The sequence below is a fragment of the Podarcis pityusensis genome (genome assembly GCF_964106645.2).
Source record: "Podarcis pityusensis genome assembly, chromosome: 16".
Classification (NCBI taxonomy): Eukaryota; Metazoa; Chordata; class Lepidosauria; order Squamata; family Lacertidae; genus Podarcis; species Podarcis pityusensis.
Genome location: NC_138041.1, coordinates 23628461 through 23654071, shown reverse-complemented (window position 1 = coordinate 23654071; position 25611 = coordinate 23628461). Strand labels below are relative to the sequence as shown.

General features: G+C 51.2%; 2 protein-coding genes across 3 annotated transcripts in view; one reads left to right on the top strand and one right to left on the bottom strand.

Annotated features, from left to right (window-relative positions):
• The window catches only part of GAS2L1 (growth arrest specific 2 like 1), a 58615-nt gene extending 49022 nt beyond the window's left edge, over positions 1 to 9593 (top strand). Inside the window, exons 5-6 of the mRNA XM_080986224.1 lie at positions 3081 to 3459; positions 6920 to 9593. Of these exons, the coding sequence (XP_080842350.1) occupies positions 3081 to 3459; positions 6920 to 8591 (2051 nt within the window). The 3' untranslated portion in view covers positions 8592 to 9593. The remainder of the gene's footprint in view (positions 1 to 3080; positions 3460 to 6919) is intronic.
• Positions 9594 to 9595: 2 nt separating this feature from the next.
• Positions 9596 to 24742, bottom strand: RASL10A (RAS like family 10 member A). Of its 2 annotated transcripts, none has more exons than XM_080986502.1 (3): positions 21895 to 24742; positions 13408 to 13562; positions 9596 to 12622 (listed from the first exon to the last, which is right to left on the bottom strand). In XM_080986502.1, the coding sequence occupies exons 1-3, from the start codon at positions 22108 to 22110 to the stop codon at positions 12352 to 12354; spliced, it is 642 nt and encodes a 213-aa protein (XP_080842628.1). In that variant the 5' UTR covers positions 22111 to 24742; the 3' UTR covers positions 9596 to 12351. The 2 variants fall into 2 exon arrangements, with proteins under 2 accessions (XP_080842628.1, XP_080842629.1); XM_080986503.1 differs by having other exon boundaries at positions 13408 to 13532.
• Between the last annotated feature and the right edge of the window lie 869 nt (positions 24743 to 25611).

Below are 25611 nucleotides of genomic sequence, written 5' to 3'. Positions count from 1 at the left end.
TAATAATAATTTATTATTTGTACCCCGCCCATCTGGCTGGGTTTCCCCAGCCACTCTGGGCGGCTTCCACAGAAACCAAAAATACACTAAAATATCACACATTAAAAACTTCCCTGAACAGGGCTGCCTTAAGATGTCTTCTGAATGTCAGGTAGTTGTTTATTGCTTTGACATCTGATGGAAGGGCGTTCCACAGGGTGCCACTACCGAGAAGGCCCTCTGCCTGGTTCCCTGTAGCTTTGCTTCTCGCAATGAGGGAACCGCCAGAAGGCCCTCGGCGCTGGACCTCAGCGTCCGGGCAGAACGATGGGGGTGGAGACGCTCCTTCAGGTATACTGGGCCGAGGCTTTAAAGGTCAACACCAGCACTTTGAATTGTGCTCGGAAATGTACTGGGAGCCAATGTAGGTCTTTCAAGACCGGTGTTATGTGGTCTCGGCGGCTGCCCCCAGTCACAAGTCTAGCTGCCGCATTCTGGATTAGTTGTAGTTTCCGGGTCACCTTCAAAGGTAGCCCCACGTAGAGCGCATTGCAGTAGTCCAAGCGGGAGATAACTAGAGCATGCACCACTCTGGCGAGACAGTCTGCAGGCAGGTAGGGTCTCAGCCTGCGTACCAGGTGGAGTTGGTAGACAGCTGCCCTGGATACAGAATTGACCTGCGCCTCCATGGACAGCTGTGAGTCCAAATTGACTCCCAGGCTGCGCACCTGGTCCTTCAGGGGCACAGTTACCCCCATTCAGGACCAGGGAGTCCTCCACACCAGCCCGCCCCCTGTCCCCCAAAAACAGTACTTCTGTTTTGTCAGGATTCAACCTCAATCCATTAACCGCCATCCATCCTCCAACCGCCTCCAGGCACTCACACAGGACCTTCACCGCCTTCACTAGTTCTGATTTGAAAGAGAGGTAGAGCTGGGTATCATCTGCATATTGATGGACACCCAGTCCAAACCCCCTGATGATCTCTCCCAGCGGCTTCATATAGATGTTAAAAAGCATGGGGGAGAGGACGGAACCCTGAGGCACCCCACAAGTGAGGGCCCAGGGGTCTGAACACTCATCCCCCACCACCACTTTCTGAACACGGCCCAGGAGGAAGGAGCGAAACTACTGTATAACAGTGCCCACAGCTCCCAGCCCCTCTAGACGGTCCAGAAGGATTTTATGGTCGATTGTATCAAAGGCCGCTGAGAGATCCAGCAGAACTAGGAAACAGCTCTCACCTTTGTCCCTAGCTCGCCGGAGATCATCAACCAGTGCGACCAAGGCAGTTTCAGTCCATGATAAGGCCTGAATTCCGATTGGAAGGGATCCAAATGGTCTGCATCCTCCAGGTGTGCCTGGAGTTGTTCAGCAACCACTCGCTCCATCACCTTGCCCAAGAATGGAAGATTTGAGACTGGGCGATAGTTGGCCATACTGGCTGGGTCTAGAGATGTTTTTTTAAGAAGTGGTTTAATGACCGCCTCTTTCAGCAGATCTGGGAATGTTCCCTCACAGAGGGAAGCATTCACTACCCCGCAGAGCCCATCGCCCAGCCCTTCCCTGCTTGCTTTTATTAGCCAGGATGGGCAAGGATCAAGGAGACAGGTTGTTGTTTTCACGCGTCCAAGCAGTCTGTCCACATCCTCGGGGGTAACGGATTGAAATTGATTCCATGCAACTTGACCAGACAGGGCTCTAGCACTCTCCCGCCCCAGCCCTGCTCCCATGGTGGTGTCTAGCTCCTTCCGAATATGAGTGATTTTATCTGCAAAAAACTTCGTAAAATCGTTGCAGGAGATCTTGGGGTCTTTACAAGGCCCCGCTGGTAAAGGTGGTTCCGTTAAATTGCGGACCACCTGAAAGAGTCTCCTGCTACTATTTTCTGCAGATGCAATAGAGGCGGTGAAGAAAGTCTTCTTCGCCGTCGCTATCGCCACTTGGTAGGCTCGACGTTGAGCTCTAACCTGTGTCCGGTCAGATTCGGAATGAGTTTTCTGCCACCGACGCTCTAGCCGTCTCAGCGATTGTTTCATCGCCCTCAGCTCCGAAGAAAACCACGGGGCTGTCCGGGCTCCATGCAATCGGAGAGAGCGCTTCGGAGCCAGACAGTCGATAGCCCTGGTTAACTCCGCATTCCAGCGGGCCACCAGGGAATCAGCTGAAAGGCCATCAACATGGGATAAGGCATCCCCTACCACTCTCTGGAAACCATTTGGATCCATTAAGTGGCGGGGGTGGACCATCCAAATTGGTCCCACCTCCCTGCAGAGGGGAAGGGTCGCAGAGAAGTCCGGTTGCACCAGGAAGTGATCTGACCATGGCACTTCTTTTGTTTCACAAAAGGTTCACCAAATATTGGCTTGGCTAACCAGCCAGCCATTTTTTGTCATCCCACCCTGTGTCCACTGAGAGTTTGGGAGAGGGTCTTCCCTCATTGGTTCAGGGTGAGAAGAAGGTAAGAAACTATAGAGTCCTCCTGGTGCTTGGCTGGGGCAATTCCTCTTCTGTACTTGCTTGAAAACCGCAATGGAAATGAGGTAGAGATCTCTCTCGCCACAGGTCTGGGAGCACTCGCCCCAGGCGATGTGGCTGTTGGGATGCGTCCAAGGAAACGGGGGCAATTGGCAGGCCCCCAGCTGGCTCCAGCCCAGCGGCCGGCAGCCGGGCAATCTCCGGTACTTGGATCAGCAAGTAACTGCGACCCGAGCCTCCAAAACCTTCAGAGGCTGAGCACGCAAGCCAGCAGAGAAAACAACTCTCCACAACAGAAGGGCGGATAGAGGCTGTGTAAAGCGTATTTACAGGCATTTTATTCAGCATCAGGGCAAAGGGAAAAACATGTCTTCTCTCCTTCGTGTCCAAGCAAGCAGCATAAGCAAAAGCTATACACAAACGGAAGTTCCCAGCAAGCTGTTTTCTGTGCTGGAGTGTAAACAGGCATGTGACATGCAACAGTCATGCCTGTTCCTCTTAAGGTGGAATGGAATATCTTAACAGTGGCTTGTGGATGCTTGGCTATCCTGGGGATCAAAGACCGTTTTTGTATCACTTCCCTTTCCTCACTCGTCCTGGTGTCCTCTCTCTTTGTGTTGCAGCCCACCGCCTGAACCAGACCCGGGGGCTCGGATTCTCCCCCCAGAAGACGGTGACTCCAGGCAGCCCCCAGACAGGCAGCCCCAGTTCCCAGCGCCGGGCTGAAGCCATGAGCCAGCACAAGCTCTCCGAACCCCTCCGTGGCGGGGATAAGCGGCTCTCCGCTGGAGGGGACCCGAGCCACACGAAAGGGACCCGTCCCGGACACCCCGCCAAGGGGCCTGGAGGAGACCACACCCCTCCGCGGCAGGTGCCAGGGGGTCCTTTGACCACGAAGCACGACGGGCTGCCCTCAAGGTCTGGCCAGAGCTCTGCCAGCCCACTGAGGGGGCCCACGGTTCAGCGGGACACCGGTGACTCGCGGCTGTCCAACACCCTCAGGTAACGTAGGTTGTTTTCTAGATGGAGGAAGCTGCCTTATCCCGAGTTGTTCCCTTAGTCCAGTTAACTGGTCTACACAGACCAGCAGCAGTTCTGCAGGGTTTCAGACAAGGGGTCTTTGCCATCCTTACCTAGTGTCAAGGGCTGGGCAGAGGAGGAATGGTGGAGACTGCCTCCCTAGCCTAATAATTATAATTTATTATTTATACCCCAGCCATCTGGCTGGGCTTCCCCAGCCACTCTGGGTGGCTTCCAACCAAATATTAAAATACAGTAATACATCAAACATTAAAAGCTTCCCTAAACAGGGCTGCCTTCAGATGTCTTCTAAAAGTCTGGTAGTTGTTGTTCTCTTTGATATCTGGTGGGAGGGCGTTCCACAGGGAGGGTGCCACTACCAAGAAGGCCCTCTGCCTGGTTCCCTGTAATTTGGCTTCTCGCAGTGAGGGAACCACCAGAAGGCCCTCGGTGCTGGACCTCAGTGTTCGGGTAGAACGATTTATTATTTATATCCTGCCCATCTGGATGGGTTTCCCCAGCCACTCTGGGTGGCTCCCAACAGAATATTAAAAACACAATAAAACATCAAATATCAAAAACTACCCTAAGTAGGGCTGCCTTCAGATGTCTTCTAAGAGTCAGCTAGTTGTTTATTTCCTTGGCATCTGATGGGAGGGCGTTCCACAGGGCGGGCGCCACTACTGGGAAGGCCCTTCCAGAGAAGACAGTTCAGAATTGCAACAGGGGTTTGAGGGAGGTCACAGCTCAGAGGCAGATGAGGGGGAAAGTTGGGAAATAATGGGAGAAGAGGAAGAGGAAGAACCAGGAGGGCAACAGCCGAAGGACACAGTGTCTTTAGAAAGCATTCCAGACCCACTCCCCTCTCCCAGAACCCGGCGAGCCTTGAAAGTAGGAAAGCAAAGGGCTCAGAAGCAAAAGGCCCTCAGTGCCACCCGTAGAAGAGATGATGCATGAGGAAGTCGGGGGGAAAAGGGGGTGGAGACTCACTCAGGACAACACCATTATTCCAAGAGGCTGCCTTCCCAAGCCTCTCTCTGTGAATATTGAATAAAAAGCAGGTGGTAAGAACTTTTCCTTGTCTTATCCGCTCCTGGCAACCTGCCGTGGGAGCTGGTTCCTCTCCTCTAGAGATGCTGAGGATCTTTGTAACACCAACTCATGCCAATACACACACAGGGTACCGCTCTGTGGTCCTGTGCAGAGATGTTGTTAGAGCATCCCAGAGCAGACTTTTGTGCAGATTGCTTGGAAAAGGTCAGTACAAGTCACCTGAGCCTTGGGAAGCCCATAGAGCTTTCCAAGAGTGTCGCTCGTTTGACTTCCTCCTTCGGCTCTATGCCATTCTGAAGGGAGAAGACCGTCAGGCAGGAAACGGCTTTTAGTATCTCCTGGGTAAAGGGAAGCTTCTGAGCAGGACCCGGGTGCAACAGCACTTTCTCCACTGCTGCCCCCCGGCAGTGGAAGGGGGACATATCCATCATGACAGCCGTCCCCTCCGTGAACTTGCCTAGTTGTTTTCTCAAGCCATCCAACTTGGCAAGCATTGCTGTATCCAACAGCTAAACAGATGCACGAAGGCGCAGAGAGCCTTAAGGTTCCTCCTCTGGGTGGCTGCAATGGAAGTCCTCCTCCCTTAGGCTCCAGCTTCACTGTCATAATGATGGAAAACATAACCTGTACAACTGCTGTGGGAAACAGCCAGCCCGTGGGCCTGGGATAGGTCAGTCAGTAAAGCATGAGACTCTTAATCTCAGGGTCGAGGGTTCGAGCCCCGTGTTGGGCAAAAGATTCCTGCATTGCAGTGGCTTGGAATAATAGTAATAATAATAATAATAATAATAATAATAATAATAATAATAATAATAATTTTATTATTTCTACCCCACCCATCTGGCTGGGCCTCCCCAGCCACTCTGGGCGGCTTCCAACAAAGATTAAAAATACATTAAAATGTCACACATTAAAAACTTCCCTGAACAGGGCTGCCTTTAGATGTCTTCTAAATGTCAGGTAGTTGTTTATCTCTTTGACATCTGATGGGAGGGCGTTCCACAGGGTGGGCGCCACTACCAAAAAGGCCCTCTGCCTGGTTTGCTGTAGCTTTGCTTCTCGCAATGAGGGAACCGCCAAAAGGCCCTTGGCGCTGGACCTCAGTGTCCGGGCAGAACGATGGAGGTGGAGACACTCCTTCAGGTATACTGGGCTGAGGCCGTTTAGGGCTTTAAAGGTCAACACCAACACTTTGGGGGCAGCTGCCAAGACCATATATCACCTGTCCTGAATTACCTACATTGGCTCCCAGTACGTTTCCAAGCACAATTCAGTCACCAGTCTAGTTGCCGCATTCTGGATTATTTATAGTTTCCAGGTCACCTTCAAAGGTAGCCCCACGTAGAGCGCATTGCAGTAGTCCAAGCGGGAGATAACCAAAGCATGCACCACTCTGGCGAGGCAGTCCGTGGGCAGGTAGGGTAGATGGCCCTTGTGATCCCTTCCCACTAATTAACTATGATTCATGACAAATTATCTAAATTTTCTAATCAGACCACCTAGCCCTTGCAGGATTGGCCCACTAGGATGTTGTTGGTTTTTTTGGCAGATGTCACCTCCACGACCTTTCCCCAGCCTGATCCCATTTGACACCTTTCCACAATACTGAGCTGATTTCCAATTTCAACTTTTTATATGTTTTTTTTAATTAAAAATGTGGTTTCATGTATAAGTGTTGTAAGCTGCTCTGACGTTTATTAACTTATTTATTCATAAAAATATTTGCATACTGCTGTGTTGTTGTTGTTTTAAGAAAATCAAAGCGGTTTACAGCAATGAAACATAAAAACTATACAGTAAAACTATTTAAAAGGTTTAAGACAGCTACCAGTTAACCCTTGCGGAAGGATGTATTCCTAATCGTAGGCCAGGGGTAATAGTTGCCTGCTGAAAGTTGCCTGCTGAATCTCTAGTGGCAGAATGTTCCACTGGACTGGGCCGATGACACTATTTGTTTGTTTTAAAATTTATTAAACTTATATACCGCCCTTCATCAAGAGATCCCAGGGTGGTTCACAGAATGAAATACAAGGTAAAACACAAGTAAATAATTAAACTGAAATATCAAAACAATAACCACCACCCTTGTTGTTGTCAAACGATCCTCACCAATTCAGGGAACAAACCACAACTCTTTGGCAGATGACCTCAATGCAATACAACTGGGATATAAGGATTCAGGCTTTTTAAATTAGCACAAGAAACTTGAACCTGGCTCGGTAGTAGATGGGCAGCTTTTTTAAGAATGGTGTCACGGCAAGAAACTCGAGTCAACGGTCCGGCTGCCACGTTTTGCACCATTATTGTGAATGGCATTATAGAAATCTTTTTGTATGGATAAATGCTAACGCTGCTAACCACCACAATTGCCTTTCCCCCTCTGCTCTAGGCCCCCCAGAGCCCGGCGTCTTTCTGGAGACAGCGATTCCTCAGCGTCCTCCGCGCAGAGCGGCACTTTGGGAAGGCGGCACAATGAAGATGGCAGCAGCAGTGGCCCAGCACTCAGGAAGGAGCCTGGGCGGCGACTGGGCGAAGGGACCAGCCCTCAGGCCCATGCCAGCCCCAAGAGGCAGCCGGCCAGCCGCAGCCAGTCACGAGACCGGGTGGACTTGCCAAGGCCATCTCTGGCACCCCGGAGGACTGAGGCGGAAGAACGCGGCCGCCCCCGGATGGCCAATGGGCACCTCAAGCCGTCCGTGCAGCAGAGTCCTCGCCCACGGGCACGAAGCCAGGGGAGGCCCAGCGGGGAGCCCACCGTTCTGGTCATCAGCCGAGGTACGGACGGGCAGCACTCTTGGGTGCGGGCCGAAGACCCCAAGGAGAGGCCCGGGGGCTCTGGAAGAAGCACCCCCAGGACCAAGAGCCCAGCCAGGTGGGCGCCAGGGACGCCGGTGGGGTCTCGGAGCCCGGCGCTCGCCAACCGCAGGGGGTCTCTCCCCGCCACGAAAACGACAGACCCCCGGCCGCGGACGCCGCCTCCCTCGGCCTGCGGGACTCTGAGGCAGAAGCAGCCAGCTTTGGGGGGATCCCGCGGGGCCACGAGGCAGCAGCCCCGGCCTGGTGGGAGCGGGCACTCGCGGCAGCCCTCAGACAGTTTAGGACGGGAGCTGGAAGAACTGGCTCACACCTTCCGGACCCCTCTGCGCCTGGACCCCAGCCAGGAGCAGCAGCTGTTCCGGCGACTGGAGGAAGAGTTCCTGGCCAACTCCCAAATGATGGGCCTGGTGGTGGATGGGGAGCCAGAGCAGTTAGAGCCCCTGGGCCGGGCCTGCGACGGCCCCCGCCTCCTGCAAACCACCCCAGATCAAGGAGCCGCCGACTCGGCCTACTGCTCCTCCAGTTCGTCCTCGTCATCCCTCAACTTCTTCAGCAAGTACGGCCTCCCAAGCGAGGCGAAAGACGAGCCCAAGAGGAACGCCGCCTCCCAGAGGCCGGGGGTCCCCGAAGCGGGCACCGCGGTGCCCCCCGACTTCCACAATGGCTCGGCCGACACCTGCGAGCTGTGGGACTTGCCAGTGCCTCTGGAGCGAGCCACGCGCTGGAGGAAGCCGGCTCTGTCCAGCTCCTCGGACGAGAGCAATTGCTACGTCTGCCTGAATGACCTGCAGGAGGTCCAGGAAGGGGCGGAGCTTCCCGAGCCTCTGACGGACAGCCCGTGGGGCATCACGGAGGCGGCTGATTCGGACCTGGGCTCTCCGCCCCGCGAGGCCGCCGAGGGGTCCGCTCCCTGCGAGGAAGTCGTGCTGCGCCCGAAGTCGTCCCTCAAGAAGCCTGACCGTGTGCCTTCCATCTACAAACTCAAACTGCGCCCCATGATCAAGCCTCGCACCGACTCCCAGCCAGACAAGACCCCTTCGAAAATCCCCACGCCCCTCAGCTACAAGGCGGCGGGGGTGGGCAAGTCTCCAGCAGGGGGCGCCTCGCCCAAGGGCAGCCCTTCCAAGCGCCCTCCAGAGCAGTACCGACCCTGGGCAGCCTTCCACAACGTCTTCGCCTCCCTTGTGGAGCCTTCCCACGGCCCGGCGGAGTCCGGGGTGGCCGACGAGGGCGCCTGGGCATGAGGGGTGCCAGAGGGCAACCGGCTGCCTCCTCTCTCCTTCCTGGCTGCTTCAGTTGCCCAGCCTTCCTTCCCCCGTCCCTCGGGCACTGTTCCTTCGGTGACCTCAATATTGCTGCTGTTCTGAACGGATTGTGTGGGTGGAGATGCCTTTAATTTCTAAGGTGGTTCTTCCATTGGGGTTTGGTTTTGAATTGTGGCTGGAGAGTGGCATGGCTTCGTAGCAAATTTGTGTATATGTGTGTGTGTGTGAGAGAGAAGCTTTCAGGGGAAAGTCTTTGGACACTGGATAACACAGCGAGGAGCTTCTGACGTGGTCCGATATTCGCTCGCATCGGCCGTTGTAAAATTCTTTTGAGTCGGCTTTGATCGCCTTCCACCTCCTTCCCCAGTCTTCCAATTCAAGTAGCACTTTTGACCTCTAAACCTCTTGCTCCCTTCTCATGTAACCCCTGCCTCAGCTTTGACATCCTTGGGCAGCTTCCCCTTGGGGATGTTTTAAAAAGGCGCCTTCCCAGCTGAGTGGACGCTATAGACCCTTGGGAGTCTTGCAAATAGTGGTGACTCAAAGTGGGAAGGTGCTTAATGTGCACAGGATGGGGGAGGCCCCACACAGAGACTGGGGGAGCCTCTCCCCACGAGGCCAGCTGACAGCGTTTTCTGCAGATTATCTATTTTTTAAACGAGTCGCGCTTTTGGAGAGAGAGGGTCTCGCTGAAGTCTTGCACATGAATTCCTCTTCAGACAGACCCTCTCGCCGTCCTGGGATCTGGGCCGTTAAGACTCCTTCCCCCTCAACCAGACCAACCCCCTGCCCCCCCCCAAATGTACTGTAGGTGTGTTTAAATAATCTATGCATATTTATATAAATACAACCGAGTGTGTCCGCTCGCCTCCTGAGCGCTGCCTCCCGTATAGTGCCCGCCTTCCGACCCCAAGAATGTAGCTAATTGAACTGACCCGCGAGCTCTCGGAACCCAGAAAGTAAAAAAAAGAGGACAAATCATGTGTTTTGACTCTGTGCCTTTATTGCAGAAGTGTGAAGATGGGTGGATGTGAACCAGTCCCAGGTGTGTGTGTCCCCCCCCCCACTAGAGGTAGGCAACATGTTGCCCTCCAGATGTTGCGGAACTGTCCCTAACCATTGGGCATGCTGCCCGCTGAAGTTGATTTATTTAATTTCGTAAAATTTACTGCTTGGTTGTTCAGCCACCCAAGAAACCTCAACGTGGTTTACAAAAACGATAAAAATAGTCATACAGACTTAACGACAATGATTTAAGGCTTTCGAAAAGTTAAAAAGCAATAGACTAAAAGCAGATTAAAACTCTTGCCAGCTTTCTAAACGGCTGGGTGGGGTTGTCTAAAGGAGAACATTTTTTTAGCAGGTGGCGAAAAGAATACAACGAACAGCCCCTGCCTGAAATCAAGAGGCAGGGAGTTCCCAAGGTGCACTTTCTTACAAATACAGAACGGGTATTACGTGGCGCATGTAAGAGTGCCAGCCCTGATGGGACTTTGGAGTACAACTACCTTTGGGTGGTAGATCAAGCATTGCCATTGGATGAGATCCTTTGCTCAGGAGCATTTGAGAGGACGTTATCACCTGATGCCCTGCCAGTCCCCCCACCCCTGCCAAAAAACCCCGGCACCACAATTTGCAAGCAAGACATAACAAGGGACCTGGTTGAGGATGCTTTATAGATGGTCCAGTATTGCACCGCTGGAATGGGGAGCCCTTCCTTGGAGACTGTGTTAAACAGATGATCAGTGTCTTGCAAAAGAAAGGGAGGCTGGTGTAGAAGACCCTTGTGTGCTGTAGCCTCTGGCCCAGAGGTGATGGTGGCAGCTGTGGAGAAAGGAGTCCCTGAAACTCTTGAGACCCCCACCCTGCAACACATTTTTTGGGGGGAAATCAAAAGCAAGCCAAACACTTGATCCCAGCCAACAAGAGTTTGATGGGGTGATGGGGAGAATTGTGGCTTTTAACAAACAAGACCTTTTCTCCTCCCACTTGCCCTCGACTCCCGTTTTGTTTTCGCAACACACTAGTCCACATTAGTCACAGCTGAGTGCAAAAGCAGCATTGACCGTCCCAGATTATGAATGAACGTGGCATCGGCGATTGTGCTATTGGGGGTGGTGGTTGTGGACGGGTCGCCTTGTGATGAATTCCTGAGAAGGCAGGCAGACGTTGCGAAACTGGTTCCCTGGTCTTAGAAAGGAGGACCCTCCCAGTCGCACGTGTGTGTGTGTTTTCACAGACCTCATCGAAGCCTCTTGAATCTGCAGCACGTCTGAGGCTTCCGAGGAGCAAGCAGCTCCTTCAAGCGTTTTGCATGCAGAGATTTCATACAGGGAAAGAGGACGCTTATTTCCATGTGGCAAATCAAACCGTGGGCAGCCCCTAGCCCAGTAATGCCCACCCTGGCTGGCAGCAGCTCTCCAGGGTTTCAGGCAAGGTTTGTCTCTCTCTTTCCCAGCCATACCTGGAGAAGCCGGGGATTGAACCTGCAGCCTTCTGCATGCAAAGCAGATGCTCTACCACTGAGCTACGGCCCAGCAGATGCCTCTGGAGCGTCACATGGGACCGCACAAAGGACTGGATCTCATCTATGAGGGCAGAAACAATCACCCAGCTAGCTGAGGTCAGGCCTGAGATGCTGAAAATCCACACGGCTGCTTCTCTGATGCTAAAAGTGGGCATGCAACTGGGCCCCTCTGTGCAAGAGCCCCAAGCCGAAGAATCGATCGGTAGGCTTACAGGACTTGGCCAGTTGCCTGAATGTTGTCCACACTGACCAGCAGTGGCTTTCCAGAGCTTGCAGGTTGGGGAAGCAGATGCTCTACAACTCTTGCTCTTGCTTCCTCCCTAAAAATAAATTAAGATTCTAGTCCTTCCTGTTCTTTGAAAGGGGTGGTAGTGAATTAATTAGGAAACTGCCTTCTGCTTAGCCAACCCAGTGGTCCACCTAGCTCAGTGTTGTCGACACTGACTGGCAGCATCTCTCCAGGGTTTCAGGCAGGGGAGTTTTCCCCAGCGATCCTGCCAGGGATGGAACATGGGGGCAGGTGCTTTGCGCCAGAGCCACAACCTTGGAAATTAGAGGGTCTGGCCTGTGCATTTTAAGCAAAGAGTACCTGCTGCTTATTTCTGGACGCTATACTGGGACCTACAGCCATCAAGCCTTCAGCTGCCCACTGGGTCAAGGCTGGCTCCAGGTCAGAGGCCCCACCCTCTGCTGGGCTCACTCTTGAATCAGTGATTCCCCCAGCAGCTTGGCTCCCTCCTCCCCACAACTGATTACCTGCCTGCAGTGATTGAGTCTGGGGATCCACCTGCTATCTAAAATTTCCCATTGTGTCTAAATCCTTCCCAAGCCAATGGCTGCCCCATGGCATTGTGGGAAAATCAAAATGGCGGAGGGGCTTCTCAGCCACAGGCACCCGCCACCCATGACAGAAAACTGGGCTACGTGGATTTTGGCTCGATGGCACCCCAAAACTCCACTCCCCCCCTCCAAGGTGTTCATCACAGCAAGCAGAAACGCCCAGGGATTTCAAGGGGTTACTCCTGCAAACACGGCCCTGGTGGCCGAGATGTGGCCCTCAGCTTCCCACTACAGCTCCAATGTCCGAACCTCTTGGAAAGGTGTTGTTTTTTGGGGGGGCACCCCATTGCAGAGGGTTGGGCTAGACGACCCTCCAGGCTCTGCAATTCCATTGTTCGGTGAGCATGCCCCCTTGTGGCCGGCAGGGTCTCCTCACATCAGGCTGCACCTGTTCCTGTGCAGCGCCCCCTGGAGGCGCATGGCAGAGTGGTTGTTCCTGCAGCCTCGGGCCAAGACGCTGCAGAGGAGCTCCTTGAAGAGGAGGACGATGTGCCAGTTGAACTTGGCCGAGCACTCCATGTAGCCGCACTTCCAGCTCTTCTTGACCAGCAGCGAGAGGGCCCGGCGGGGGGAGAAGCGCTGGCGCTGCAGGTCCCGCTTGTTCCCCACCACAATGATGGGGGCTTCGCCACTGCTGCTTGCCCTAGGAGAGGAAGAGGAATTCCAAGTTCATAGAGTAGAGAAAGAAGGTCAGAGTGATGCACAGACCCCGAACCTACAGGCTCTCCCCAGCCTGGGGCCCTCCAGAAATTTTGGACCATAACTCCCATCAGCCCCTGCCAAGTGGTAGTACAAAATGGCCCTGCTGGCTGGGGCTGTTGGGAATGGTAGTCTAAAGTAGCCATGCTGGCTAGGGATGATGGGAATTGTAGTCCAAAGTGGCCCTTCTGCCTAGAGAAGATGGGAATTGTAGTCCAAAGTGGCCATTCTGCCTAGGGATGATGGGAATTGTAGTCCAAAGTGGCCATGCTGCCTAGGGATGATGGGAATTGTAGTCCATAGTGGCCATGCTGCCTAGGGATGATGGGAATTGTAGTCCAAAGTGGCCCTTCTGTCTAGGGATGATGGGAGTTGTGGTTCAAAATGGCCATGTTAGCTGGGGCTTATTTCTCCCCATGCAAATAGCTGTGTTTCATTGGATATTTCAAAGTGGGACTGGGCTTCTTTAAGGCTGCAATCCTAACCCTATTTACCTGTGAATAAAACCCACGTTGAGTTCAATAGTAGGACTTCTGAGTAGTCATGTTGCGCCACCAGATGGGTGGTGGTGTGTTTACTCAGAAGTAAATCCCACTGAATTCCCCGAGACTGATCCATACAAGAGGTGGGTTGAGGACTGCAGCCTCACTCTGGAGGGAAAAGCAGTTTTCCTGATTCTGTGCTCCCCCCACCCAAACCACCCCCTCCTCTCCCATCCCTTCTGCTCACCTGTTCTCCTGGATCTGCTGACGGATCATTTTCACATACTCGAAGCTTTCTGGGCTGCAGATATCATACACCAGCACGTAGGCATCAGTGTTCCTCAGCCCTCGGGATTTCAGGTCTGACCACTCCTGGTGGGCGAGAGGAAAACATGGGGAAAGCTGGTGCAACGAAAAAGGGACATTGTCACTCAGCTGCATTGTGCGGAGCCAGGCCCATGGGTCCATCCAGCTCAGTACTGTCAACACTGACTGGCAGTAGCTCTCCAGGGTTTCAGGCAAGGACCTTTTCCCAGCCCTATTTGGAGATGTGGGGATTGAACTTGCCTGCAAAGAAGAAGCTCTGTCACCGAGGTACATCCCTGTCAAATTTGTATCCAGATATAGAACAGGTAGGGAAGCATTTTCATCCTGATGCCAACCTTCTCAAAGTTAATGATAACAAAAATAACTATAATAACTACTTGTATTACTACCACTATTAATTACATTTATTCATTACTTGCCCCACTTTATTTTGTCTTCTATGGAGCAAGTTCATAAATTTTGTTGTTGTTGTTGTTAATTGAATTTATATACCGCCCTATACCCAGAGGTCTCAGGGTGGTTCACAGAAAAGATCAACATAAAACTACAATATGTATGTATATATATATATAATCAAAATAAAAACAACAACCCAATAACACCAACCCCCAAAGAGCTGCATTTTAAAAGGGTATAGGGTGTCAAACAGATCAACCAAAGGCCTGCTTAAAAAGGAGCATTTTTGCCTGGCACCTAAATATAATGAAGGCGCCAGGCGAACTTCCCTGGGGAGAGCATTCCACAGACGGGGAGCCACTGCAGAGAAGGCCCCGTTCTCATGCTGCCACCCTCTAGACCTCTCAAGAAGGAGGCACATGAAGGAGGACCTCAGAAGATGATCTCAGGGTCCAGGTTGGTTCATATGGAAAGAGGCGGTCCTTGAGATAATTGGTCCTGAGCCATTTAAGGCTCTATAGGTCAAAACCAGCACTTTGAATTGGGCCCGGAACCTAGTTGGTAGCCAGTGCAGTCAGACAAGGATCAGTGTAATATGCTCAAATTGTCTTGCTCTGTTGAGCAACCTGGCTGCTGAATTCTGCACTAGCTGAAGTTTCCAAACCATCTTCAGAGGCAGCCATACATATAATGCATTTTAGTAATCTAACCCTGAAGTTACCAGAGCATAGGCAACAGTGATTAGGCTATCCCTGTCCAGATAGTGGGGCCAGTAGCCAAAGCTGATGGAAGGCACTCCAGGACACTGAGGCCACCTGAGCCTCAAGCGATAGCAAAGGATCTAGGAGTAGCCCCAAGCTACGAACCTGCTCCTGCAGAGGAAATGTAACCCCATCAAGAGCAGGCAACTTCCCAGCCATTGGGTCTAGACATAAAATGTCTTAAAGCAACTTACGATCCTGAAAGCATACTGGGAAAGTTTCAAACAACATCGAAAGAATAAAACCACATTATTTACGTTAAGTGCTCATCCTACAATATGATAGAAAAGGACAAATACTGCCCCACCCTGCTAAAGATGAACACAACAGGCTACAGGTAGGTAGCCGTGTTGGTCTGCTGTAGTCGAAACAAAATTTAAAAATTCCTTCCAGTAGCACCTTAAAGGTAAAGGGACCCCTGACTGTTAGGTCCAGTTGCGGACGACTCTGGAGTTGCAGCGCTCATCTCGCTTTATTGGCTGAGGGAGCCGGCGTACAGCATGTGGCTAGCATGACTAAGTCACTTCTGGTGAACCAGAGCAGCGCACGGAAACGGCGTTTAACTTCCCGCCGGAGCGGTACCTATTATCTACTTGCACTTTGACGTGCTTTCAAACTGCTAGGTTGGCAGGAGCAGGGACCGAGCAACGGGATCTCACCCCGTCATGGGGATTCGAACCGCCGACCTTCTGATCGGCAAGCCCTAGGCTCTGTGGTTTTAACCCACAGCGCCACCCGCGTTCCTAAGGTGCTACTGGAAGAAATTTTTAAATTTTGTTTCAACAACAGGCTACGGTGTTATTGCATTGTATCATCCCAATTAAGAACCAACTGCCCAGTGCCTAAAATTTGATGATGGCAATGCCAGGCAGGCACATTTCTCTGGGGAGAGTGTTCTGTAGCCAGGGGGCCACCACCCTCCCCATTTCCACCTGCATGTGTCAGTGGTAGGCGGAGCCAGAAGCAAAAGTGGGCGGGGCAGTATCTTGCAGCAGCAGCAGCACACTGCCCCCCCCCCCAACTTAAGTCCATCTCCATCTTTAGATCTCCCTTTGGTCTCACCTCCTGGAAAACACAGGCAGGGCCATCACATCAACTGAAGTCAACTGTGAAATGCAATTAGCGGCTCGCTGAAGCTCAGAGGATGGGATGAAAACGAAAGCATTTATTTTTAACCCAGATAGTAATAATGAAACACCATGAAACTGGGGAGCAGGAGCGCTGGGGGCCGATCACAATCATGTCATCTTTTCCTGAGGCTGCCACTCATTTCTGGAACCTAAACATTTATTTCCAGTCAAGGAGATCATCTCCTGAAGCGTCCCTGCCCTGCAATCCTCAGATGAATGTGTCGTGGAATTCTACTCAATAGTGATCCAGAGCAGATTCCAATGTGTAGTTAGCAGAGTAAAAAGTTAAACACGTTGCAGGATTCCCAAAAAATAGCCCAGAGGGAATTGTATTTCATCCAGCAGCGCTTTAATGCTAATGAAGGAAATGAGCATAATGGTCACAATTATTATTATTTATTATTATATTTGTACCCCACCCATCTGGCTGGGTTTTAGGATTGGCACTCTCCATAAGAAATCCAGTTGCAGCAGACTTAACTTAAACTTACAATAACTTATAATAAGTCTAAACCTTAACACTAAGCATACTACGTACAGACCATCACACCAGAAGGAAAAGAGATAGAAAGAAAGAGAATCCCAGGCTCCTTCTGGCCTTACTTTTATAGTCAGTGTGACTTTGACAGAAAGGATGAGATGACCAGTTTCAGCCAGCTGCACTCAGCTTCTCTGAAGGTATAACCCAAACGTCATGAACCTTCTGTTTGCTTCTTTCACACAAAGAAGCCTCCAGAACCCTCTTGAACTAATTAGAATAGGAAAGATCACGTCAGATCAACGCTTTCTGCACTAAGAAATGCAAACTGTCAGAACGGATGTCAGGGAACGTGGAGCCCCTGCTTTTGGAAGAAGGGTTTATTTTATTTCTTTATTTCATCTACATCCCACCTTTTCCTCCAAGGAGCTCAAGGTGCTATACATGGTCATCCGCCTCCTTTAATCCCCACAACAAGCCTGTGAGGTAGGTTTGACTGAAAGGCAGTGATTGGCCCAAGGTCACCCAGTGAGCTTTATGGCTAAGTGGAGATTTGAACCCCAATCTCCCAGGTCCTAGTTCACACAGGCTCTTGTTCAGGACTATATATTTTTCAGACCTGGGTGTGTGGGTGGGTGATCATTCCCCTCCAGGAAACTTTCCAGCGGCCACCCAGTGGGTGGGCAGAGCAACGGGGGTGAATTTTACCTTCGTACAGAAGGCTAGTTTCTACGAACACTCGCCCACCCGCCTCTCTGCCCTCCATCTAGGCAAGCAAAAGGCATCATCAGAACTCAAGGGCACATTCCAGCCTTGCAGAAACTCTCAAGGAGGGTGCAAAGCAGGGCTGGTGAAGGGGCGTGGCCTGGAGAGAGCAGATGTGGCCTGGTAAGAGTCCCAAGGTCCAGATGCAGAGGTCTGAAGGTCCGCATTTGGCCTCTGCACCTAAAGCCCCCATGCCTGCATTAGATCAGTATCATAGTGTTACACACCACACCCATCTCCATGAGCAGTGTGAAATCCCAGGGGCTGCAGACACACTTAACAGGGTCTGTATTCCCTTTTGGGACAATGAGGCACAACAAAGGCTGTGGTGTTTTTAAGATATATGGTTTTATATGTGCATACATATACATGAAGGTAAAAAAGGGGGGGTGGACCCCTGGACAGTCAAAGGCAACTATGGGGTTGTAACGCTCATCTCGCTTTCAGGCCAAGGGAGCTGGCGTTTGTCCACAGACAGCTTTCCGGATCATGTGGCCAGCATGACTAAACCGCTTCTGGTGCACAGAGGACTGTGACAAGTGCCAGAACGAACGGAAATGCCATTTACCTTCCTGCCGCAGTGGTACCTATTTATCTACTTGCACTGGTGTGCTTTCGAACTGCTAGGTTGGCAGAAGCTGGGACAGAGCAATGGGAGCTCACTCCGTCGCAGGGATTCGAACCGCCAACCTTCTAATTGCCAGGCCCAAGAGGCTCAGTGGTTTAGACCACAGTGCCACCTGCATACACACGCACACACAAAGTGCTATTTTTCTAGAAAAAGAGGTGCTGGAGCTCACCACAAACTTCTCCCTTGTTCCCCACCTGAAAGGAGCTGGAGCTGAGCTCCAGCTGGCGGGCGGGCGGGGGGGGGGGGAGCTCTGCACATATACAACCTGCACCTAGATGAGGGGATTTGCAGAGCATTCACATCCTATGAGGGTCTGGCTTCCCCCATAAGGGCAGCAATGGATTCAAAGGACAGCAAGAAGCCCCCCTCTGTGTCTCTGATCTAGGGGTTCCTGAACCTTGCTTCTGCCAGGCCTCATCCGAAGGTACAGTCTCCCTACAGTTCCACCTCCTTTTGTCCACTTAGAATTTAATTCCCACTTCCAAAACCCCTCTCCCTTCTCTCTCACTGAAACAGCCACCTGCTCCTCTGGAACCAATGACCGACCTTTGTCACACTGTGGCCAAAACATCTGTAGAGCACGTCACAAAAGAAGCTTGCTTGCAATAGGGTGTTGCACATGCCTCATAAGAACACAATAAGAGCCTTGCTGGATCAGGCCAATGGCCCATCTAGTCCAGCATCCTGTTCTCACAGTACTTAGCCAGATGCCCCAAATGGAAAACTTTCAAGCAGGACCTGAGCCTAAGAGCAACTCTCCTCTCCTGTGGCTTCCAGCAGCTGGTATTCAGAAGCATCACTGTCTCCAACCATCTTGCCTATCATCTTTTAAAGCCATTGTGACATGTGGCCACCACTGCTCCTGTGGCAGTGAGTTCCATAGTTTAACTAGGCAGGGGTTGGACTAGATGACTCTTGGGGTCCCTTCCAACTCTACCATTCTAAGGAGTTTTTTTTATCTGTCTAGCATCTTCCAAAATTCAGCTTCATTGGATGTCCACCAGTTCTAGCATTACAAGAGAGGGGGGGGGACTTCCCCAATATCCACTTTCTTTAGGCCAACTTGCCTCTGACGGGGAGAGGGAAAATAGGCATGAGGACTAGTTCCATCTTTCGCCTGCATCTCATCTGCGATGCTTTAAATGTGGCTGACCCTAAAGAAAGCTTTCCAGTTTTTGTTCTCATCTCCCATCTCCCTTATTTTTCTGTCTTCTTTCAATTCCACCCACCCTCTGCCTTCCTGCCATCCAACAGAACTCGCATCTCGCCCCTAAGTGAAGATGGGTCATCCGCAGGGTGGGTGTGGCCGAGGGGGTTAGCCTACATTTTCATCAGCACCCAACACAAACTCTTCCCTTTGGCTTACTATTTAAGGATTCTTAAAAGCCAGAGCGGGGAGATGGGAAGCTTTGGGAAACAGCTTGAGTGTTGGAGGAGAGTGCCAAAAATTGAAGAACCACCCCCACCCCCCTTTCTATTACTTTATTTTTGGACCAGCAGTCAAATCCCACAGACATGAACAGAACCGTCGTTACTATTTCTGCTCAGTTTTGCCTCATTCTGCTAGCTATGGGGGAGATGCAATGTGGGCATTGTAAGTCCCACTTGGAAGCAACTCTGACTGTCTCCATCAGCTGCACATCTGGGTTCCAAGATTTCACCAGACCAAACTGGCACACTTTCAAGCAGGAAAGGGCTGCAGCTCAGAGGCAGAGCATTTGGTTTGAGTGTAGAAGGTGCCAGGTTCGATCCCTGATGGCATCTCCAGGCAGGGTTGAAAAAGCACCCTGCCTGAAACCCTAGAGAGCTGCTGCCAGTCAGTGTAGACAACACTGAGCTACATGAACCAATGGTCTGACTTGGTATAAGGCTGCTTCCTACATATGTATCTCTCTACTGTTATTATAGTTACCGTACTTTGATTTATTACCTGCCCTAATGGTCAGGGGTCCCTTTACACCCTAAGGTCTCAGGGTAGATCACAACCAGTGGCATGCAGTGACGTTTTTCACAGGGAAACAGGATCAGAGGTGCCAGATTGCAAGGGCAGTGGGGACTGGGGAGATGTTGTGCCTGTGAGCATCATGCCTCCCTGCCTAAGCCAGGCAGAAGGGTGGCGCTGTGGTCTAAACCACTGAGCTTCTTGGGCTTGCCAATCAGAAGGTCGGTGGTTCGAATCCCCGCAACAGAGTGAGCTCCTGTTGCTCTGTCCCAGCTCCTGCCAATCTAGCAGTTCAAAAGCACACCAGTGCAAGTAGATAAATAGGTACCACTGTGGTGGGAAGGCAAACGGCATTTCCATGCTCTCTGGTTTCTGTCACGGTGTTCCGTTGCACCAGAAGCAGTTTGGTCATGCTGGCCACATGACCCAGAAAGCTGTCTGTGGACAAACACCGGCTCCCTTTGCCTGAAAGTAGAGATGAGTGCCGCAACCCCATAGTCACCTTTGACTGGATTTAACCATCCAGGGGTCCTTTACCTTTACTTTTTCCCCCGTGGGCTTTAGGAAGGAGGCACCAGGCTTTAATTATTTAATACTCTAATTTTCCAGGAGCATTTAAGGGACTAGCCTAGTCCTCCTGGTCCACTGACAGCACACCACTGGTTGCAACAAATTAAAATAATAAAACCAATTGCAATCAGAAGAATAAGGTGGGTCCTGCACTTCAAGTGTCAAAGGCCTGGGTAAAAGAGATGCATTTTCAGCATATGGAGAAAACTGTACTGTGCAGGTGGCAAGACACCTTCTGCGGAGAGGGAATTCCACCTCTTAGGAGCTCCCACAGAAAATGCATAAGGACTAGAGGCATTCATTGTTGTTTGAAAATGTGAAATGTGAGATAGTCGAAAATCATAATGGACAAGTCTATCAACAATCTTCATTAGCCTGGGTCCCTGGAGTGGAATATCCATGTTCGGAGGCAATGTGAGTTGGATTCCAGAAGATGGTGACCAATGGCATCCTGCCATTTCCCGCTTCACTCCAGTGGAACTGCTGGATATGCACTGTCCTAAATATGGACCTGACTTACATACAGCAGAGCACAGGGCCTTGGTGTAAAATCAGACCTAATGCCTTGCAAGGAGAGTGGAGTTCTCCAGGCTTGCCTGCCAACTCACCCAGCCAGCTAAGCAAGCACATTTTATTCCTGCCCTGTGCTGCCTCGCAGAAGAGTTTAGGAAAATGCTTACAGCAAACCTTTCCTGACCTAGTGCAATCCAGGTGTTGCGGACTACAGTTCCAATCAACCCTGGCCAGACATGAAGGAACATGTTGCCTAACAACATCTGGTGGGCTTGAGTTTGCCACTCCTGGGGAAAAACCACAGTGTTAAGTAACAAAACGAAGCAAGCTTGGGTATGCTGTCCCAATGGTAGAGGTAGAATATAGCTGTGGTAGCTGGTGGCCATTAATTGCCTTATGCCCCCATGAATTTCTCTAATCCCCTTTTAAAGCCATCCAGGTTGGTGGTCATCACTACCTGAAAGACTGCCTTCTTCCCTGCAGACCCTCTTAGGTGCTAAGACTGGCAGCGGGAGCTCTCTTGGTTGTTGAACTGCCCTATGGAGCTGTGATGGGGGGCCCAGGAGAGGGAATTCTGTGGGGGCCTCTAAACTGTGAAATTCCCTCTTCCCCACAGGGGTGCCACTGGCACCTTCATTAGACACTTTTTGGTGAATGCTGAAGACACACCTCTTCGCCCTGGCTTTGGGTACTTGAGGTGTATCTTTCTATAGTCTGCCTTATTTCTGCAAGTGGTTTCAAATGGTTTTCAATATTGAGCTTTGGTTATTAGGGGGAAGGGCAGGTAATTAATTAATAATCATATGGTGCAGATCACTGGGCTGCTGTCAAGGCAAACTGGATTCTAAATGTGCTCTGACACACTTTGATTATTGTTTTTCACTAGTCTGGTTTTATTACTTAGTATTTTATAATGGTGTTTTAAAATGTGTAAGCCACCTTGAACCCTAGCTTGGGAGAAGGGTGGGATATATAATATAATAGTAAATAATAATAATACATAGAGTGAATCCCCTAGTTGAACAACCCACACCATATTTCCATCCTACCTAACAGGAGGGCCCCAATCCAATTAGAAAACGAACCAATCTGGCCTCAGCACAGCCACACTGTATCCCACAAGTGATCTGTTGTTCACTTGTAGAATTCACAAGCATAGCCATATATATTCGGGGGGATGAATTTGGGTTGAGTTGTGGGAGGGTTTTCATAAAAGCCCACCTGAGAGCTGTTTGCTGGGAACGCCGTCAGGTAAGGAACATCCATAATCTTCATGTCATACATGTTCCCGTTGAAAATGACCGAAGGCCGGTAGGTACGGCGGCGCTCCGTCGGGCTGTAAGTCTCTGTAAAGTCGTGGTACAAGAACTGACGGATAATGGCCGTTTTGCCCACCTTCGGGGCTCCCAGGACAGCCACCGACAGAGTCTCCACCATCGTCTTCTTTCAGGACCTTGGATAGTTCCCAACTCCCGTCCCCCGCAAGCGATCGGAGGAGAGAAGTGTATTAGTCCACGGAGACCTCTGAGGGCGTGGGGGCTGTCTCGGAAGGCGCCCACAGGGTAAGACTTTAGGGCAGAGGCCCGGGGCCCCACTCAGCAGCACTAGTAGAAGCCCTCCACCCCTCCACGCAGCGCTTTAAAGTAAGTGAAGTAATACCAATTGCCCATTAAAGTAGGGGGGAGGCGGTGACACCATGAAGTCCAGAGTCTAAAATTAGTTCTCTGCACCACTGGGTTGACTTGATGTTGACTTCAGTCGCTCCTCACAGTAAGACATCAGATCCGTGCCGTTGCTTTGAGCCGCAACCCCGCTCACTTCCTTAACGGACCGATTACTATTAATTCATTATGACTGTTGTTTTGCTACTCCGAAAGTCCCCCGGGTCTACAGTCGCTCAGCTGGGTTCTCCTAAGCTCACCTCGTTGAGGGTGGCCCCTCCTCAGCCCGCCTCATCTAGTCTCTCCCCCACCCAAGATCAAAAAGTCCTCCCCCCGCCAACCCTTCCAAGCTCTTCTCAAGTTTGCGTCAATCGAGCTGCTGTCCCGGGAACGCAGGCTGCCGGCTGAGCCGCCCTCAGGTAAAGAGATTTCACGATTCACTGGAGAGATGAACTCACCGAGTCGAGAAAGGGAGAAAGAGGCGACCGGAGCTTGAAGGACAGCCGCTCCGGGATGCCTGGCCAGCCTGGTCCCCCAACTCCATCCGAATCGAGCTGCTTTGAAGGGCAGCGCCTGTGCCAGCAGCGAGCTGGTCCTCCCCACTTTTTCTGCTCTTCTAATCCAATTGAAAAGGAAGGCGAGAAGTTCCCCCAAATATTGGAGGAGGCTGGGAGACTGAGACGGACAGCTGTCACTCCAGATCCAGACCCGCCCGGCTCAAGATCCTCGCTCCGAAACGGCGCTCAACCTTGAGGAACGGGACGCCAAGCCAGCCTCTGCCCCGCTGGCGCGCAGCCGGCCGGGCATCGCTGCTGCTGCTGCCTGCCCGGCTCCAGCGGCGCCCTCCCGGCCCTGTCCTCATGCTGGACCCTCGCCTCGCCTGCGGATCCCGTCCGCGGCTGCTACCTCTCCTTTCCCGGGCTCCGAAGATGGAGCGGAGCGCATCGCTCCTCTTTCAGCACCCTGGACAGAGCACTGCGGTGCTGCGCGCCCGCCTTTCCCCGCCGCTGCCCGGAGTTCCAAGCTGCGGCAGAAGCAGAAACCCGCTCTATGCCTACTCGGAGAGAGGTCAAGCACGTGAGAAGGGCGAGGCGGGGAAGGAAACGCGCGGGTTGCGTGTGTGTAGGGGAGAGAGCGAGCAGGGGAGGCGCCTCTGCCTGGTGGAGGCTGGAAATCTGTCGGTTAAGCAATCTAGCGCGGGAGAGGGAAGGGTAGGAGGACGAGCTATGTGGGAAGAGCGAGAAGGAGCGGGGGTTTGCGTTGCATCTTCTCTCTCTCTCCATCCCGCCCCCCTCCTCACTTCCCAGGGATGCAGAAAATGTGACTTCATAGTTCGCCGCTACAATGCAGCCTTTCCTTATCCAGACGCGCAGCAGAGTTCAACTGAGGAGCAATCTCAAGGCATCCGAGTCTCTTTTGTGGAGCTGCCCGGGTCCTGGGGCGTCCCTTCTAGTAAGGAACGGAAGGGAACGTATAAAAAGTTGGCTTTGTCTTCCGAACTTAAGTGTACGAAATGGTGAGTCATCCGGCACTTCCCGGAAAAGGCTCGAGGTCTTGACAAGCTGCAAATGTATTTACACTTAATGTGACTACGAGGCAGGTGATTTGAAGAGGGAAAGATTGGTAATTGATTGACGGGCCTCATTCACATTCCAGATGGGGGTGGGGTGTTTTCACAAGCAAGGAGTATTATGATTATAATGAACGATAAACATTTGTTTGTTTGTTTGCTGTTGTTAATGACCCGCCCTTCACCTCAAGGTTCCGGGGCAGGTTGCAACAATCAAAACACAATACAGTGGTACCTCGGGTTAAGTACTTAATTCGTTCCGGAGGTCTGTTCTTAACCTGAAACTGTTCTTAACCTGAAGCACCACTTTAACTAATGGGGCCTCCTGCTGCTACTGCGTCGCCGGAGCACGATTTTTGTTCTCATCCTGAAGCAAAGTTCTTAACCCGAGGTAATATTTCTGGGTTAGCGGAATCTGTAACCTGAAGCATATGTAGTGTATGTAACCCGAGGTACCACTGTAGTGAAAGCAGCTTAGAATCACAGGAATAAGCTGTGTCTCGAAGAAAGCCAGGGTGGTGTAGTGGTTAGAACGTCGGACTAGGACATGGGAGATCAGGGTTCGAAATTCCACTCAACCATGAAGCTCACTGGGCGACCTTGCGGGCCAGTCACTGCCTCTCAGCCTAACCTGCTGCCTCGTAGGGTTGTTGTGGGGATTAAATGAGGAGAGGGAGAACTATGTACATTACATTGAGCTCCTTGGAGAAAAGTTGTGCTATACTGTGAATGAAATAAATGTACATCAGAAATGTCAAATTGTCTAAAATGCATCCCTTAGTGAAGGTTGTAAATACGAGGGGGCAATTGATCATGATTCATTTTCACCTGAAGTGTACCAGCCAATGCAAGCACTGTACTTTAATTTATTTTAACATTTCTTTTTACTAAAAGAGGAACGCCACCCCTCCCCCGTTTTAAAGAGGAGCATTGTGATCTGCCAGGGAAATTGGGAATTTTAAGTTTGTTTATGTTGTCATTATTTGGGCCTGAGTGAATTTCTACTGAACTTACTTTTCTACTATTAAACTTCAGTTTCCTGATGGTTAGATCCATAGAGGGACTATGAGCCTTAGCACTTCCCTTAGTACACAAGAGAAGATGCCTTAATCCCAAGTCATACCATTGAGCCATTTAGCTCAGTATTGTCTACACTGACTGGCAGCAGCTCGCACGTTTTTAAGTTATTAAGTAATTAGCAAGTGCCAACTGGGACATTAAGAAGAAAAAAAGACTTCCAGCTATGCTGGAGGCAGGTGTGTATGTCTCCATTCTAACCTCAGGGGGGCAGTGAAGATATAAACCTCACAGTTCTGCAGTCTTCATTATGAGAATTGGGCTCCTTTGCACCTCTGATGGAGGAAGCTTCCAGACGGTCACTATTTGGGGTGTGAGATTAAGTCACATACTTGTGAATCCAGGTTGAGCCATGGAAATAGATTTGGAGCTCTTAGGGAAACCCACCGCAACTCAAAGAGTGTATGCAGAGCATAACTATCATGGCTAGTAGCCATTGATGGACCTCTCCTCCATGAATTTGTCTAATCCTCTTTTAAAGGTTGGTGGCTATTTCTTGTGGAAGTGAGTTCCACAGTTTAACTATGCACTGCATGAACAAGTCCTTCCTTTTATCTGCCCAGAATCTTCCAGCATTCAGCTTTCATTGGATGCGCATTAGTTCTAGTGAAGCAAATCAGAGTGAATGCT

Coding starts and splice junctions, on each gene's coding strand:
- RASL10A (XM_080986502.1), bottom strand. CDS start 22,110: ATGGTGGAGACTCTGTCGGTGGCTGTCCTGGGAGCCCCGAAGGTGGGC. Junction 13,563..21,894: donor TCCCAGCAAACAGCTCTCAG/GTGGGCTTTTAT, acceptor TCGTTGCACCAG/CTTTCCCCATGTTTTCCTCT. Junction 12,623..13,407: donor CAGCAGATCCAGGAGAACAG/GTGAGCAGAAGG, acceptor TTCCTCTCCTAG/GGCAAGCAGCAGTGGCGAAG.